The 17,318-nt window shown below is 47.0% G+C and overlaps 1 protein-coding gene across 12 annotated transcripts in view; it reads right to left on the bottom strand.

Annotated features, from left to right (window-relative positions):
* Nucleotides 1-17,318, bottom strand: part of LOC129854399 (pleckstrin homology domain-containing family A member 7-like) — a 154,109-nt gene that overhangs the window by 123,664 nt on the left and 13,127 nt on the right. For 3 of the 12 annotated variants that reach the window (XM_055921388.1, XM_055921393.1, XM_055921392.1), the window contains exon 1: nt 11,599-11,920. The exons of 2 other annotated variants lie outside the window; for them this stretch is intronic. In XM_055921388.1, the coding sequence (XP_055777363.1) occupies nt 11,599-11,873 (275 nt within the window). In that variant the 5' untranslated portion in view covers nt 11,874-11,920. Of the gene's footprint in view, nt 1-1,254; nt 1,716-11,598; nt 11,925-17,318 lie in introns of those variants that run through there. 7 more of the 12 variants (XM_055921389.1, XM_055921385.1, XM_055921390.1 and 4 more) reach the window with 7 other exon arrangements.

Here is a 17,318-nt window from a genome sequence, read left to right as displayed (position 1 = left end):
GAAGTCAGCCGCACCAATGTGTCAGAGGAAACACCGTACACCTGGCGACCGTGTCAGCGTGCACTGCGCCTGGCCCACCACAGGAGTCACTAGTGCGCGATGGGACAAGGACATCCCTGCCGGCCAAACCCTCCCCTAACCCAGACGACGCTGGGTCAATTGTGCGCCGCCCCATGGGTCTCCCAGTCGTGGCCGGCTGCGACAGAGCCTGGACTCGAACCCAGAATCTCTAGTGGCACAGCTAGCACTGCAATGCAGTGCCTTAGACCACTGCGCCATTCTGGAGGCCAACACTGAGACTCTGATAGAATGATAACAAGCAGGATGTCATAGACTCCTATGAAAGGGAACGGTAATGACAGAGTACAATCATGCCATGAGCTAAACACTAGCAATACTTCATTGATATAAATATGATTGTAAACCTCAACGATTCAATCTGTGTTTAAGTATGTTCACACCAGGGAGGTAGAGAAAACAGATTTACTTCCTCAATCAATAAAGTATGGAGAAAACCATTTCAACAAATAGTGAAATAAATAGCCCATCATCACTGAATTGAGCAACTGAGACATGGGACAGATGTATAAATTGTCTAGCTGGGTCCTGAGAGCGGTGTGAGGAGTGACCCCACACAAACAACACATTCCAAACAGGGGTGTTACTGTCTGCCTGACCACAATAACAAGGAGTAGGCTAGTCAGTGTCTCTGGAAAACATGACTGAGCTTTCCAACAACCATCTGTGTCCTCAACCTGCCTCAACACACACAACTATACTGACCACACAGAAACAAGTGAACGTGAAACAGTTCAACAACACAGTAGTCAATATTAATGACAACATGCACTAAAGCACCATTATGGTTATTTCGCTTCCCTTTCCGTTTTCCCTGGGGCAAGAGATTGCATGGCAGAGCTAAAAGGCCTGGTTAAATGCAGGTTTCCTCTGTACACCAGTCCACAGTGTTGGATTCTGATCCTTTAGATTCAGGCTGAGACATCGTAGGTAGGCAATAGCCAGATGTCTGTTCAAAAAGCTCCGCACTAACACATGATAAACAAGGCAAAACTTCCCTGCCAAGGATCATAAACAGACGGTTTACGGTAGGCAAAGCAGTGAGTCTGCAGCAGCTGTTAGCAACCTCTAGCACATCAAACTGAGCATAGCCAGGTAGCCATAAAGAAGGCTACGGTACATCTGTGCTAGTTCTGCTATAGGAGTCCTCCAGGAGGAGACGTCAGCCATACAGACCTGCTATGAGTCCCATGGTAGAAAGGCTTCCTGGTCCTTGGTTGAGGGGTGTGTGAGGAAGAGGAGGAGTAGCCCGGCTCCCTCCACATGTTAGCTGCAGGACAGGACAGGACAGCTCTCTGCTCTGTGTTGTACTCCACTCAGCTGTGATGCTGCTGACTGTTGATGTTGTCTCAGAAACGCATTTAAACACTGCTTCCCGCTTCTTCTCCTGGGCTGTCCCACTCAGACGGAGACACAGGGGGTGGGGCTACTGCAGCACACCCACATCTGACATGATGAGACCCTTCCCAAAACAGCCACCAGCTCTGGGGTGGGATGGGAGGACAGAGGGGCCCAGTCAACCCCAGAGCAGCAACACAGCAGGACTAAGGAGGACCAGAGGGAGACCAGAGTGTGGAGCCTCGGTCATGGAGCAGTAGGAGTAGCAGCCTGGGATTGCCAGTGCTCCCCTCCCTATCCTCTGCTATGTGCGTTCCACAGTGGAGCAGTGACGTCAGAGCCCTATTCTTTCCTGTGTTGGGCTGGATGCCCCCTCTCTCTGCTCCATTCTCCCTGCACTCATGCAGAAACCACTGTCACACTGGCAGCATGTGCAGGGGAAGGGAGGGGGTGAGCCAGAGGGGGAGGAAAGGGGAAGAGAAGGAATAGAAGAGAGAGAGAAGAGAAGGAGAGAGAGAGAGAGAGGAATGGAGAGTAGTAACATGAAGGAGGGAGTAGGGAAAGGTGTGGAAAAAATGGGGAAAGTGAGGGAGGGAGAGCGAGAGATAGAATGAGAGGGAAAGGGAAAGAGAGAGCGTCCGTGCCCTGAGAAATAGCAGCGAAGCGTTGGCTATGCTCCAGCAGCCTAAGAGACTGATTACTAGCCCTGCTGAAAGCGCCTCCTATCAGCTAATGAAGAGAAGGGGGGGGGGGGGGGGGGCCCAGGCTAAGGATGACTCCAGCAGCAGGAAAAAGATCCTCCAGAGGAGAACTCATTTCCCCAGCACCATCCTTATCCCTCATTCATCCCTTCTACCTCAGCCCCCTTCTCATCCCTGACCCCTGGTCTGTTCCACATCTACTGTAGCACTGCCCTCATCCCCCCCAGCCTCATCCACTACTGCCCTGCTCATCCATCCACACAGACAGACTCTGTACCCCAGTCTCGTAGCGTCTACCTCCCATGAGCCACTGGCACACATTCCAAACAAGGGCCTCTTTAGCATTGTAGATTTTACACCAGTCTGGCAGATTCTCCAGTCTAACCGCACCAATTATGTCATTTGGAATAATGCATAATACTACATTTAGACGAGGGACGCAAAAAACGTCATTCCAGTCGGCATAGCGGGACAAGAAAGCAAGAAAGACAGTGACAGCAAAGGCAAGCCAGCACGAGGGTATGAGTTGTTATGTTGATGTGAGTAAACAAACTGCAAATGAACATCCGGTAGAAAACAATGCAGACGGCAAGTTGAAATATTTGAACTCTGGCAGCAAGTCCCGTCTACCGTAGAGGCTGACGGCATTCACCGCCAGCCTTAACGGCATTTACCGTCATGCTCTCACTGAAAACAATGATATCCGGATTGCCATCTACCTCGTACCATCTAAATGCAGCATTAGCCTGACCATGCCCTGCTTCCCAGGAAGCACAAATCCAGAGAAACCAGAGACTAAAATGGAAGGTATCCATGGTAGGGCTGGGAATTGCCAGGGACCTCACGATATGATATTATCATGATACTTAGGTGCCGATGCGATATGTATTGCAATTCAATACTGCGATGATGTTCCAAACATATTGCTCACTATACACTCAGTGGCCAGTTTTTTAGGTACACCACCCCGTTCATGAAAATGGTTCCCTCCTACAGACAGTGATTCACGTGGCTTGCTATATAAAGCAGGCAGTCAGACATTGAGGCATTCAGTTACTGTTCGATTGAAGTTCAGAATGGGCAAAATGACTGACCTAAACTTAGGAACGCACAACTCGTTGGTCCTTGTCACAGATGGGCTATTAATTCAGCAGACGACCACACCGGGTTTCAGTCCTATCAGATAAAAACAAGAAGAAGCGGCTCCAACGGGCACGCGATCACCAACACTGGACAATTAAGGAGTGGAAAAACATCACCTGGTTTGACGAATCCCGGTTCCTGTTGCGTCATGCTGATGGCAGAGTCAGGATTTGGTGTAGCAGCATCAGTCCATGGCCTCACCCTGCCTGGTGTCAACGGTACAGCTGGTGGTGGTGGTGTAATGGTGTGGGGAATGTTTTCCTGGCACACGTTATGTCCCTTCATACCAATGTTTCTATGCCTTGAAGAATTCAGGCTGTTGTGGAGGAAAGCGGGAGTCCGACCCGGTACTAGATGGGTGTACCTAATATACTGACCACTGGGTGTATGTCTGCTGCAGAGACATTTGTTTTGATCAGACAGGGAAATAAAAGTGCTGAAAACATGTTGTCTCACTAATTAAAAAGAAGACGTTATAGGGTGAAAAATACAGGAGTTTTTATTTTTTTACATCGATACTTGGAGTCAAATAATATCGTCCAAAAATAATATTGTGATATGTAACTGTATGGATTTTTTTGCCCATCACTAGTCTATTGATGTGCTTCATGCTCTCTCAATGTCAGATCTAAACAACTAGGAGTTAGTGAAGCTATCAAAGCCACCCAGGAGACAAATGATGTACACTGCCTGTCTCTCTTCGGCCACATATTACTTATGCACTTTTATCTGAGCTGAAGCTGGTGGGCATTCATCATCAGACCTCCTCATCCTCTTTTGTAGGAACCGAGGGTGAACCTGCAATGAAATGCAGGGGTTTTGAAGGGCATTTCATAATGAGTGCCTCAATCAAGAGAGAATAGAGCATCTACTTCAGCCCCCTGTCCACTGTTCCCCTCTTCTTCTACTTAGCATAATCACCCTGGCTTCCTTAAATGGCTTCTTCAACCTCCTACACACATATTTTCACACATTCCTTATCCAGGGAGTGCTGATAGCTCACACTTCCTGGTAGACACAGACACACTTCTTCAACCACTTCTGTTGAAGACTTTCCACCCTGATACTCTCTGATATCAGGCTAGCCTCCTGGAAGATGAGCTTCAAATCATTTCAACAGTGTGGGGTTGTCACGCCAGAGCAAGGTACAAAACAAAGTGAATGGTGAAACACTGAATTTGGGTACTGGGAAAATGAAACCTTGCATCAAGTAAGCCTCTCACGCCCTGACCTCAGAGATCCTTTTTATGTCTCTATTTTGGTTTGGTCAGGGCGTGAGTTGGGGTGGGTATTCTATGTTCTATGTTTCTATTTCTTTATGTTTGGCCGGATGTGGTTCTCAATCAGAGGCAGCTGTCTACCGTTGTCTCTGATTGAGAACCATACTTAGGTATCCCTTTTTTCCATCTGTCTTTGTGGGAAGTTGACTTTGTTTAGGGCACATAGCCTTTAGCTTCAAGGTTTGTTTTTGTAGTGTTTATTGTTTTGTTCGGCGTCATTTTTTTTAAATAAAGAAAATGTACGCTTACCACGCTGCACCTTGGTCCTCTTCTTACGACAGCCGTGACAGAACTTCCCACCACTAACTGACCAAGCAGTGTGGTAAAAAGGAGGAATGGACATGGGAGGACATCCTGGACGGCAAGGGATCGCCTTCCATGGGAACAGGTGGAAGCATTGAGGTAGGCGGAGGCAGCAACGAAAGGAGAGCGGCAGCGTTACGAAGGGACACGGCTAGCAAGGAAGCCCGAGAGGCAGCTCCACCCTAAAATGGGGGGGTGGGGGACACGGAGAGTGTGGCTGAGTCAGATTGGAGATCTGAGCCAACTCCCCGTGCTTACCGTGGCGAGCGTCGTACTGGTCAGGCACCGTGTTATGCGGTGGAGCGCACGGTGTCTCCAGTGCGCGTGCATAGCCCGGTGCGCTACATTCCAGCTCCCCGCATCTGCCGGGCTAGGGTGAGCATCCAGCCAGGAAGGGTTGTGCCAGCCCTGCTCTCCAGACCTCCAGTACGTCTCTACGGCCCAGGATATCCTGCGACGGGTCTGCGCACTGTGTCTCCAGTGCGTCTGCACAGCTCAGTGCATCCTGTGCCTGCTCCCCGCATCTGCAGGGCGAAAATAACCATCCAGCCAGGACGGTTTGTGCAGGCTCCTAGGTCGAGACCTCCAGTGCGCCTCCACGGCTCAGTGTATCCGGTGCCTCTGCCAAGGACAAAGCCTCCTGTATGTCTCTCCAGCCTGGTGAGTCCTGGGCCTGCGCCTAGAAATAATCCTCCTGTATGTCTCCCCAGCCTGTTGAACCCTGTGGCAGCTCAACGTACCAGACTGCCCATACGTCTCCTCCCTCCATTGATGATCCATGGCAAGAAGCCTCCAGTGATGATCCATGGCAAGAAGCCTCCAGTGATGATCCATGGCAAGAAGCCTCCAGTGATGATCCATGGCACGAAGCCTCCAGTGATGATCCATGGCAAGAAGCCTCCAGTGATGATCCATGGCACGAAGCCTCCAGTGATGATCCATGGCAAGAAGCCTCCAGTGATGATCCATGGCACGAAGCCTCCAGTGATGATCCATGGCACGAAGCCTCCAGTGAGGAGTCATGGCACGAAAGTCATGGCTTCTTGCCATGGATCATCACTGGAGGCTTCGTGCCATGGATCATCACTGGAGTTCTCTGGTCCGGAGCCTCCAGCGACGTTTTCCGGTCCGGAGCCTCCAGCGACGGCCTCCAGTTCAGAGCCTCCAGCGACGGCCTCCAGTCCGGAACCTCCAGCGGCGGCCTCCAGTCCGGGGCCCGCTACGAGGGTCCCCGCACCAGAGATGCCACCAAAGTGGGGTGAGCCAGTGGTGGAGCGGGGTCTGCGTCCCGCACCTGAGCCGCCACCGTGGATAGATGCCCACCCAGACCCTCCCCTATAGGTTTTGCGGTCGGAGTCCGCACCTTTGGGGGGGGGGGTACTGTCACGCCCTGACCTTAGAGATCCTTTTTATGTCTCTATTTTGGTTTGATCAGGGCGTGAGTAGGGGTGGGTATTCTATGTTTTATGTTTTCTATTTCTTTGTGTTTGGCCGGGTGTGGTTCTCAATCAGAGGCAGCTGTCTACCGTTGTCTCTGATTGAGAACCATACTTAGGTATCCCTTTTTTCCACCTGTCTTTGTGGGAAGTTGACTTTGTTTAGGGCACATAGCCTTTAGCTTCACGGTTTGTTTTTGTAGTGTTTATTGTTTTGTTCGGCGTCATTTTTTTAAAATTCTGAAAATGTACGCTGACCACACTGCACCTTGGTCCTCTTCTTACGACAGCCGTGACAAAGCCACAAATCTATGAACGCTATCTATTATTCATTTCCATATGTGTCCATATCAAATATTCTACTCAGCATCTTGAGAGCGATGTTGGGATAATATCAAACAGGAACAAGCACCATGTATGGGTATTGATAGTGATACCAATGTCTGGGGACAAAACCACAGCATTACAAAGAGGAAAACACCATCAACAAAACCATGGCCACATCCACAAATATGACACCCAATATATGACTACTACTGGCCGGGTTTGATAGGCCACGTAGTACATAGGTCATTAATTAACTCGGAGTAAGATATAGAACCACAACATCACATAGTTTATTGAACCTCGCTGCTGTTAGTGAGTCTAAATTAGGTGTAAGCACAGGCTGAGCTAATCCTACATGAATACAGAGCCTTTCATACAGTATAAGGTTGCAAAGTTTCCTCTTTCGCATAGCTATAAATAATATCTTACCTTTGCCTTTCACACCAGCCACAAGCTATGAATTCCTCCTGTTGGTCTGTGTTCGGTTGGCTAGTCTTTCCCTCCACAATCCTCAGTATGTCACAGCATTGCATTAGTTCAGAATGTGAAGAGCAGTATTGTAACCAACTGACTAGGTATCCCCCTTCCCTTTCCTTCCCTAACTCTGGAGGAAACTCTGTTTTCCTCTGTCCTTTGCTCTCCTTTCAGCACTCCTTCTTTCCCAGGGTGTGACCAGCGAGCCTGCAGTGTCTGCAGTGAGCTGCCTGCAGCCCCACAGACAGAGACAGGGTTGGGCTGTTTGTCTCAGGAATGTGCCTGGATGAATCTGGACTCCCAGCACCTCACACTCCAACTAGGCCAAAAATATCCTGGACTGTCCTGGGAGGGTTCTGTCCTCAGAGTCCACCGATGGAGAAAACAATCATCACAGATCAGGATGTAACACACACAGAGCTCTGTTCCTTCCCAGTGAGTTCCCCTGTACCTGCGTTGAGTGTGGAGGCAGAGGGCTAGGTGAGAGGGTGACTGGGGAGAAAGCAGAGTGCAGCATCAGACAGGGGTATTTGTGCTGTTTCAGCCACTCGCTGATCTGCCCCCACTGTCACCCTGGGCAACCCCGTCAGCACCTATGCTGCTCCTCCTCTCTGGGACACAACTATAGAGAGACGATAAAGAGACAGAGAATTTCCCACCACTCAGTGGAGAGAAAAAGGATGAGGAAAGGTACCGTCTAGCCCACCAGGTAAAGCAGTCTGTTCGTCTCGGTTCTAAAGAGCATTAGTCTCTCAGGTTACAGCAGCCATGCAGTCGTCTTTACAGACAGACAGTGTCTCGTCAAATCAGCAGTAAGTGATGACCTTGCTCTCCGGATGCAACCTAAACCTTCCGGTCTGGGGCCCGTCTATTCTTCAAGACAGGGGCAAGACAGACAGATAGGACAGGGGCGAGACAGACAGACAGACAGACAGACAGACAGACAGACAGACAGACAGACAGACAGACAGACAGACAGACAGACAGAAGACTAGATGAGACTAGTAGGTTTGGTGAAGCTCTTAGGGCACACTGGTTAAATAGGACAGACATCTTAGGGTTGAACCAGTATCCCCTGTAATCTGGGTAAGAGACAGATCACTGTTGACTGCTGATAAAATCTGTCAATAAGCCTTTCCACAGTAACAAGGCCCCAGCATCTCCAATCAATGGCCATATCAAACCCAATTACACATTGATGTTGAAATTAAAGACCCTCTATTGGGTGACTGGTGTCATCTGTCCTGTTAGCCCACGAGTTATGACACCATTACAGAGAGAAAGGAGCAGAGACAGGACATTGTAAGGATGAGGCTAGATACAACCTCTTAATTGAATAGCTATTTAATTCGGCCTTGACGTTGTCCTGGGGCATGTTCAGTGAGGGAACGAACATTACCCCAAAATTACCCATTTACTTTGAGTATGGAATGTCTGACTAGAGATATCACCTCGATAAAATGTGAGAAAAGAGCAATGAACAGGAATACGTTATGAAATGAACATGTTCTAATACTGATCTATGTAAATGACAGTTCATTTGTGAAGGCTGGTTGCCAGGGACGACTGACCTCAGTTGAGATGTGGTGTGAGAGGTGAGGTGAAAGTCAAGAGTGGTTGAAGAAGATTCAACAGCAATACCTAGTGGTTGATCTGAGAACAACCATAGTTCAACCTATCTGACTGTGTTCCACATTACACACACACAAACGCACACACACATCACAGGCACACACACACACAAACACACACACACACACACACACACACACACACACACACACACACACACACACACACACACACACACACACACACACACACACACACACTCCAGTGACCAGAGGATGATTCATTCAGACAGAGATGACTTTTCTCTCCCTCTACAGATATTTCACCAGTCTTTAATGTCCTGAGGCACTGCCATGCCCAAAGCCCTGGGCTATTTGTCCTCTGATCACTCATGCCTCAGTGAATTAAGGAGCCACAGAGTTATAACTGGGGGCCACAGTCGGGCAGCTAAAGACAACTAACCACTGCCCAGCCATAATTAGACACATAAATAGTAGAAATCAATAGAGCCATTACTGTTTGATGTGCCACAACAGCCTGGGACGGGACGGCCGCCAATGTGTTACTTTAGTCAGCCATGTGTGTCTACCATCTCTACTCAGTGGCATTAATCTCCCTCTACACTTCTCACAACAGCCACAGGATTACTGTATGGACACTCCTGTCAGAAACTCATATGGCATCTGTAAAACTAACAATAATAGCTGTAGAAACCACAGAATACTTTTTAAAACAACTAGCCTATTTCTCTCTGTTCAAGCTAGAGGGTGATATAATATACAGGATAATATACAGTAGACCTAATGCAGTTAGCACAAAGCACAGCCAACCCACTTTACAGTGGATGGGGGGAGAATCCACTCCATCATGAACAAACAATTTGTTTTGCATCTTTGCACAACGGACCAAATTAAATTGCATCGGGCTGAGTCCTCACACTCCCATGTGGTCGATGTGTTCAATAACTGCTGCAGTAAATGAAATTGCTCCAGATCTGCTTTCAGTGGCATACAGCAGATAGAGCTTTCCAATTGAGGTTTTCACACTCAATAATCTGTTAACGTGAACAGCAATATTCAATCACAAAATCCACAGTCACTAACTGGTGCAGACCATGATCTTATAAACTCTATGATTTCACGTTTACTGGAGGCGAGCTGTACCCTGTGAGATCCAAAAACCAGCTAGGACTGAACTTCTCAAGCCCTGTCAGAGGCAAAGCCCCAGGCATTAGGGGCTCTAGCTGGAGGATCATTTGAGGGATATTTTCAGGTTGGATGACGTCCCCAGTGTGATGACACACATACAGAAGGTCTATAGCATCAGACACGTTGATTTACACTACAAACTGAGAAACACACTCCTACACTTGACAGAGAATTTGAGGAATCCCAACCTTGCCCAGTAATAAATGCAATATAGAATAATTATTTCCATAGTGTGACAAATGTCTAGGATTTAACAACTAAGACAAATTCATGGAAAATGCTGCCCATGTCTTTCACAGTTATCAAATCAAGCCATTAAAAGGACAAGAACAGACACAAAAGGAAAATAATAGACACCACAGAACAGAGACAATACAACACACAAACGTCGGAACATTTTGCAAATGAAACTTAAATCCATGAAGCATGCAGAAGGGATGTTCAGTGTTCCACGGAGCTCGGTTGGGAGAGTGAAAATCTCAGCGCCAGAATTTCCATTTACAAAACAGAGGAGCTTGGAAGCCCATCAGGAGATTCCAGTCAATCCCACACTTCCTAACCAAACACTGGGAATTCTGCATGGGGGCTCACTGACTTTCTCTTGTTAATAAGCATTTGCTCATTCCTCCCTCTGTGCCAATCAAAACTTTTCCTGTCTGAGAAATGAGGGAAACCTGCAGCATATTTCTGCAGTGTCTCCACTCCCAGTGTCTTTCTGACAGAATGCGGCAGGCAGACAAGCAGGCAGGCAGGCAGGCAGGCAGGCAGGCAGGCAGGCAGGCAGCCGAGGAGCTGCTGTCATGTGAATTTAAATCAGTAGGAACAGACCCAGTGTTTTCCCTCCAGAGGGGCATTGGAAACAACTCTTGAGGTGCACAGGATCCTCCCTCTACCTCATGAAGAGAGAGACAAATGACAAGAGACCAACCACAAGCATTCCACAACTCACAAACTATTATCCACCTCAGCTGTTTTTCCCTCAGCCAACTTCCTTCCCAAGAGATACTGCACATGCAAATACAATACGTATACCAAACATTAGGAACACCTTCCTAATATTGAATTCCCTTTTTGCACTCAGAACAGCCTCAATTCGATGGGGCATGGACTCTACAAGGTGTCGAAAGCGTTCCATAGGAATGCTGGCCCATGTTGACTCCAATGTTTCCCACAGTTGTGTCAAGTTGGCTGGATGTCCTTTGGGTAGTGGACCATTCTTGATACACACAGGAAACTGTTGAATGTGAAAAACCCAGCAGTGTTGCAGTTCTTGACACGAACTGGTGCACCTGGCACCTACTACCATACCATGTTCAAAGGCACGTACATATTTTATCTTGCCCATTCAACCTCTGAATGGCACACATACACAATCCATGTCTACATTGTCTCCCCTTCATTTTTAAAAATGTTTTATTTCACCTTTATTTAACCAGGTAAGCTAGTTGAGAACAAGCTCTCATTTACAACTGCGACCTGGCCAAGATAAAGCATCTATATAAAGCATCATCTACACTGATTGAAGTGGATTTAACAAGTGACATCAATAAGGGATCATAGCTTTCACCTGGATTCACTTGGTCAGTCCATATAATAGAAAGAACAGGTGTTCTTAATGTTTTGTATACAGTTGTATGTCAATGCTTAAACTTTCAGCCTACAATAAAAGTGTATACATTTTCAAGGTGTTATCATCTATCATTATTTATTTTGCCAACCGAATCTTCTGAGGCATTACCTTGCACCTTCTTCTTCTATTGTTTCCTCCCGGTCTTCTTCTATGGTCTCCTCCATGTCTTCTATGGTCTCCTCCCTGTCTTTTTCTTGTTCTATGGTCTCCTCCCTGTCTTGTCCGGCAGCCTCCAGCTCATGTTCAGCCAGGCATTTAGCCTCCTGACCAAGAGGTATGCAGCTGCAGCAGGTTCCCATCCTGGCCCCACTAGCCTCTCCTCTGCTGCCCTGCTGCTGGCCACCCTGCTCTGTCTCTGACCATCTGGACCATGACTGGCCCATCCTCTATAATGTAGCTCACCACAGGAAGAAGATTGTCTCATCTCTGCCCTGACAACTGTTAATGTATTCATTGCAGGCTCCAGAGTAAAATATATCAAAAGTCCTTTTGGTGAGTGATGGAATGCCTGTTTCCCAGCTCTGCAGTACATAGCCACCCACTGTATCAGCCTCTCAATCCACTCTTTGTCCTGCTCCCTTTCATTCAGTGCAGTGTTATACCCCCAACCCTGTCTATGTTCTTAAACTGCCATCACCCTAATCTGTCACCACGAACATGACGTTGACATGACAGCTGTGTTCCTAACACCTTGGCCTTGAGTGGCTGTTCAAACCATTACACAGGTTAGGACAAGATGAATGTGGAAACTGGAGACCTGGATGGACATTTAGACATGACACCAGTCTATTTGTGACAAATGACAAAACAGCCTTACAGTATAAGTAAACAAAACATATATGGCTCCTTGAAAAGCGCTTTATAAAACCTATCTATTATGTACTAGTATTAACTTCAACCTGTTAATAATCTGCCCTTGAAACAAGACACCTAACCCTAATTGCTCCACTTGTACATGCAGTGAAACAGGACAAATAAACTCAGCAAAAAAAGAAACGTCCTCTCACTGTCAACTGTGTTTATTTTCAGAAAACTTAACTGTACATATTTCTATGAACATAACAAGATTCAACAACTGAGACGTAAACTGAACAAGTTCCACAGACATGTGACTAACAGAAATGGAATAATGTGTCCCTGAACAAAGGGGGGGTCAAAATCAAAAGTAACAGTCAGTATCTGGTGTGGCCACCAGCTGCATTAAATACTGCAGTGCATCTCCTCCTCATGGACTGCACCAGATTTGCCAGTTCTTGCTGTGAGATGTTACCCCACTCTTCTACCAAGGCACCTGCAAGTTCCCGGACATTTCTGGGGGGAATGCCCTCACCCTCCGATCCAACAGGTCCCAGACGTGCTCAATGGGATTGAGATACGGGCGCTTCATTGGCCATGGCAGAACACTGATATTCCTGTCTTGCAGGAAATCACGCACAGAACGAGCAGTATGGCTGGTGGCATTGTCATGCTGGAGGGTAATGTCAGGATGAGCCTGCAGGAAGGGTACCATATGAGGGAGGAGGTTGTCTTCCCTGTTACGCACAGCATTGAGATTGCCTGCAATGACAATAAGCTCAGTCCGATGATGCTGTGACACACCGCCCCAGACCATAACGGACCCTCCACCTCCAAATCGATCCCGCTCCAGAGTACAGGCCTCGGTGTAACGCTCATGCCTTCGACGATAAACGCGAATCCGACCATCACCCCTGGTGAGACAAAACCGCGACTCGTCAGTGAAGAGCACCTTTTGCCAGTCATGTCTGGTCCAGTGACGGTGGGTTTGTGCCCATAGGCAACGTTGTTGCTGGTGATGTCTGGTGACGACCTGCCTTCAGGCCTACAAGCCCTCAGTCCAGCCTCTCTCAGCCTATTGCGAACAGTCTGAGCACTGATGGAGGGATTGTGCGTTCCTGGTGTAACTCGGGCAGTTGTTGTTGCCATCCTGTACCTGTCCCACAGGTGTGATGTTCGGATGTACCGATCCTGTGCAGGTGTTGTTACATGTGGTCTGCCACTGTGAGGACGATCAACTGTCCGCTGTCTGTCTCCCTGTAGCGCTGCCTTAAGCGTCTCACAGTACGGACATTGCAATGTATTGCCCTGGCCACACCTGCAGTCCTCATGCCTCCTTGCAGCATGCCTAAGGCATGTTCACGCAGATGAGCAGGGACCCTGGGCATCTTTCATTTAGTGTTTTTCAGAGTCAGTAGAAAGGCCTCTTTAGTGTCCTAAGTTTTCATAACTGTGACCTTAATTGCCTACCGTCTGTAAGCTGTTAGTGTCTTAACGACCGTTGCACAGGTGCATGTTCATGAATTGTTTATGGTTCATTGAACAAGCATGGGAAACAGTGTTTAAACCCTTTACAATGAAGATCTGTGAAGTTATTTGGATTCAGACAGGGTCCTGAAAAAGGGATGTTTCTTTTTTTGCTGAGTTTATAAGCACCCCCTATTTGACATGTCATTTATTTTAGAATGGATCCTGGCATCTCCAATAACTCCAGACAGACTATGTGCTCAGGGGCAGTGTTAAGCTAACACATTGTTTCCTCTCCCACTTCCACAGGATAAATGATTCATTCTGCAGCAGGTAAAGTATTCTCAGAGAGGAGAGCACTATAGCCCCTGTACCCCTGCTGCAGCCCCACTGCAAACAGCTTCTGCCAAAACAGGAAATCATTAAAAAGTCTTGTCACGGCAAAGGGCCCTGCCACAGCCTCTGCCTACTGCCTCCAAAAATTCAGGATAATCACTACACCCTCTTTCTCCAAACATCAGGGAGGGAGAGAGCCAGGGAGAGAGGGCCAGAACACAGGAGGGCATGACTATCCTGCCTCCCCTCTCAGCACATCACACACACACCACACACAATGCTAGAGCTGTCAGTTCAGCCCACAAACGGACTGGCAAAGTGCTTCTGAGTATTCAACAGCATTACGTGAAAGTTGACCAGCTAAGAAAGAGACGTATTTGTTTTGATTATGATTTACCTGAGTGATTAAATACTGTATCACCTAACAGATCCAAGTATGTATTTGGGGGTGAAAAAGTGACTGCCTAGTAGTGCTGCTGATGCCATGGTGGTGAGTGGCATGACTCAACACGACTCTTTTTCTTCCTGTGTCACCAGGATGAAAGGAACAGTTGGGGATACACTTTAAAAGGAAGTCTGTCAAAAAACTATTTTTTTTAAACGATCCACTAGGGTCAAGCAGCCCCAGCGAAAATAGAGAAGTTGAAAAAACTGCTAAAGTTCTTCCACTCTCTGTGGCAGTTTGAAAGTCAGCACTGAATGGAGGTTGACACAATGCAGAAGAGCCCAGTCATTCACTGATTACAGCCTTCAGCATGGCAAGGAGCGATTTCAGAGTGATTGGAGAGCTTGACATACACACTGGGGGGGGGGGGGGGGGGGGCTAGACAAAGAGAGGAGACAAAACCCTCTCAGAATCACTAATGTCAGGTGAAGGTCACATCATGGTCTTAACAAACAGCTGAGAAAGGAGTAGGACAAGGACTGTTATTTACACACTGGATCAGACAGACAGCACATCTCACCAACATGCTGAAGTGTGAGAGACAGGGGGTGAGGATTCTTTGTAGCCATCATAGCCAATGCATACAGAGCATACTTGGAAACAAATAGAAAAGACAGCTTTAAGCCACCCTGCAGTCTGACCTCTCATAGACGCCCTGGGCTGAATGAAACAGCCACATGGTTGAGCAGTGGGAACTGTGGAATTCCACTTCTCAGCAGGAAACCACTAAACACCACTACCGGCATGTAAGAGTGGGTAGCAGTATAGTTTCAGACTAGCCAGAGAAAAGACTATGAAAACTGTAGGTTGTTGGCCCGAATCCCAGGGGGGCATACTGCTTCATATAACCTGGAATAAAATACCTTCACAGAAAGAGGATGTTTACTCTGTGGTCAATCTTTCTGCATATGAGAGAAGATGAACAGCTCTTTGAATGGAGTTTTCAACTTTCTATTAGTTTCAATGGGATAACAGCAGTTAAACCCACCTCCAGCCTACTGCATTGAGAGCAGCTTGGCTGCGGCTGGGGCTGATACAGGGAGGTCTGTCTGATTGGTATTCAGTGGCATGCTTCTTATCACTCCCCCGTCATCTCTCCCTCTGCCACTTGACACAGAAATATCTGCATTTCAATCAATTCCCATCTAATTCCATAGTCCTTGAAGCAAACATGACATTAATGGACAAATTCAATACTGTCCAGACCATCTTACCTACAGTACATCTACCTGAGGGAATCAGGACTTAGTTCTGGGTGGTCAATTGAACTGTTATGATGAGGCCATAATGATTAAAGTAATGAAAGTGTATTCAGTGTCTGTGGTGCATATAGGCTTTCCTAGAAAGCACACCAGACCTGCCAACACTGAGTCATAACAAAGACAGAAATGACAGCCGTCAACACGTTGCTGTAAGAATAAAATAGAAGTGTGTTTCCTTAGAATTACCTTCCAGAACGACTCAACACGACTCTTTTTCTTCCTGTCTCACCAGGATGAAAGGAACAGTTGGGGATACACTTTAAAAGGAAGTCTGTCAAAAAACTATTTTTTTTAAACGATCCACTAGGGTCAAGCAGCCCCAGCGAAAATAGAGAAGTTGAAAAAACTGCTAAAGTTCTTCCACTCTCTGTGGCAGTTTGAAAGTCAGCACTGAATAATCAAAGGTATTTTTGGCAGTTTCAAAAGCCCTCAAAGAGTTGAAGACAGGTACTGATGTAACCGCCAAAAACGTTTGAATTTGCTAAACTTGACTAGGTTTGCTGAGCAGATTAACCTTGTCACCTGCATTGACGGAGATGATCATTACCATTCAAACACATGTTCCTTCAGAACAAGGGGATCTTGGTATGCTGAGGCCAAAGGTCAACTCAAGCATTGTGAAGTTTTTGTAGCCTTCCTTCATTTGGCGACTTGGATCTCTGCACCAGTGAAGCGTGGATTTGCTGTATGCAGAAAGAGAATGCTTTATTAGTGGAGCCTAGAGATAAACGCCTGTAGGGAAACTGAGCTGCCTTTAATCTCCATTTAAAGTGTTTTGCTTCACTTCTGCTACATTTTATGGCTAATTAACTCATTCTTCCCAGAGTGCCACTGTAACACAGAACAGACAATACCAATTAGAAGACTGGAGGGAGGTGGCAAAGAAGCACAGAGATCTGAGATAAATAATAAAAGATTGATGGAACCATCATTTCTTATTAAGAACAAAAGTGGAGGGATATAGAAGAGAGGAAGTCTGTGTGCGTTTATGGAGTCTGTGTGGGTCTATATGGATATCGTACACTTCCCCCTGCCAGTCCCGCAGGTTTGAAAACCCCAAACAACAATAGCAACATTGTCCCAACAGGACACCATTGTACCTCAATTGGATTATTTCTCCCCTGGGGGAGCTATAGAGCTGCACTTTTCCCAAAGCATTGACTGTTCCAGCTATACATTTTCTGGGGGAAAAACTGGGAAAACCACTTCACAGGCTCTAGTGTAGCTACTTAAAACCAATTGAAACAACATTCATTTCTTCGGAGTAGATTTTATCAAAATAAATACCTCAGTCTGAGTAGAAAGAATTCTAAAGAAATGCAAGTCATTAATATAGTGCCAGATTAAAGTAACAGCCAAAGAGCCCTGGTCCACTCTGAGACAGGAGAGGTTATCTAACTAACCCACCATGTTAGAGAGCACTAGGCAGAGCACTAACCTCCATTCCTCCACTGGCCTACATGTAAATTAATGTGAGTTTTACTACGACCGCGCTGCCTGTCTCAACAATCCCTTCTTTGTAC

This window comes from Salvelinus fontinalis, chromosome 4, assembly GCF_029448725.1.
Source record: "Salvelinus fontinalis isolate EN_2023a chromosome 4, ASM2944872v1, whole genome shotgun sequence".
NCBI lineage: Eukaryota > Metazoa > Chordata > Actinopteri > Salmoniformes > Salmonidae > Salvelinus > Salvelinus fontinalis.
The sequence above is the reverse complement of the archived record's forward strand: the minus strand, read 5'-3'. Positions and strand labels throughout refer to the sequence as shown.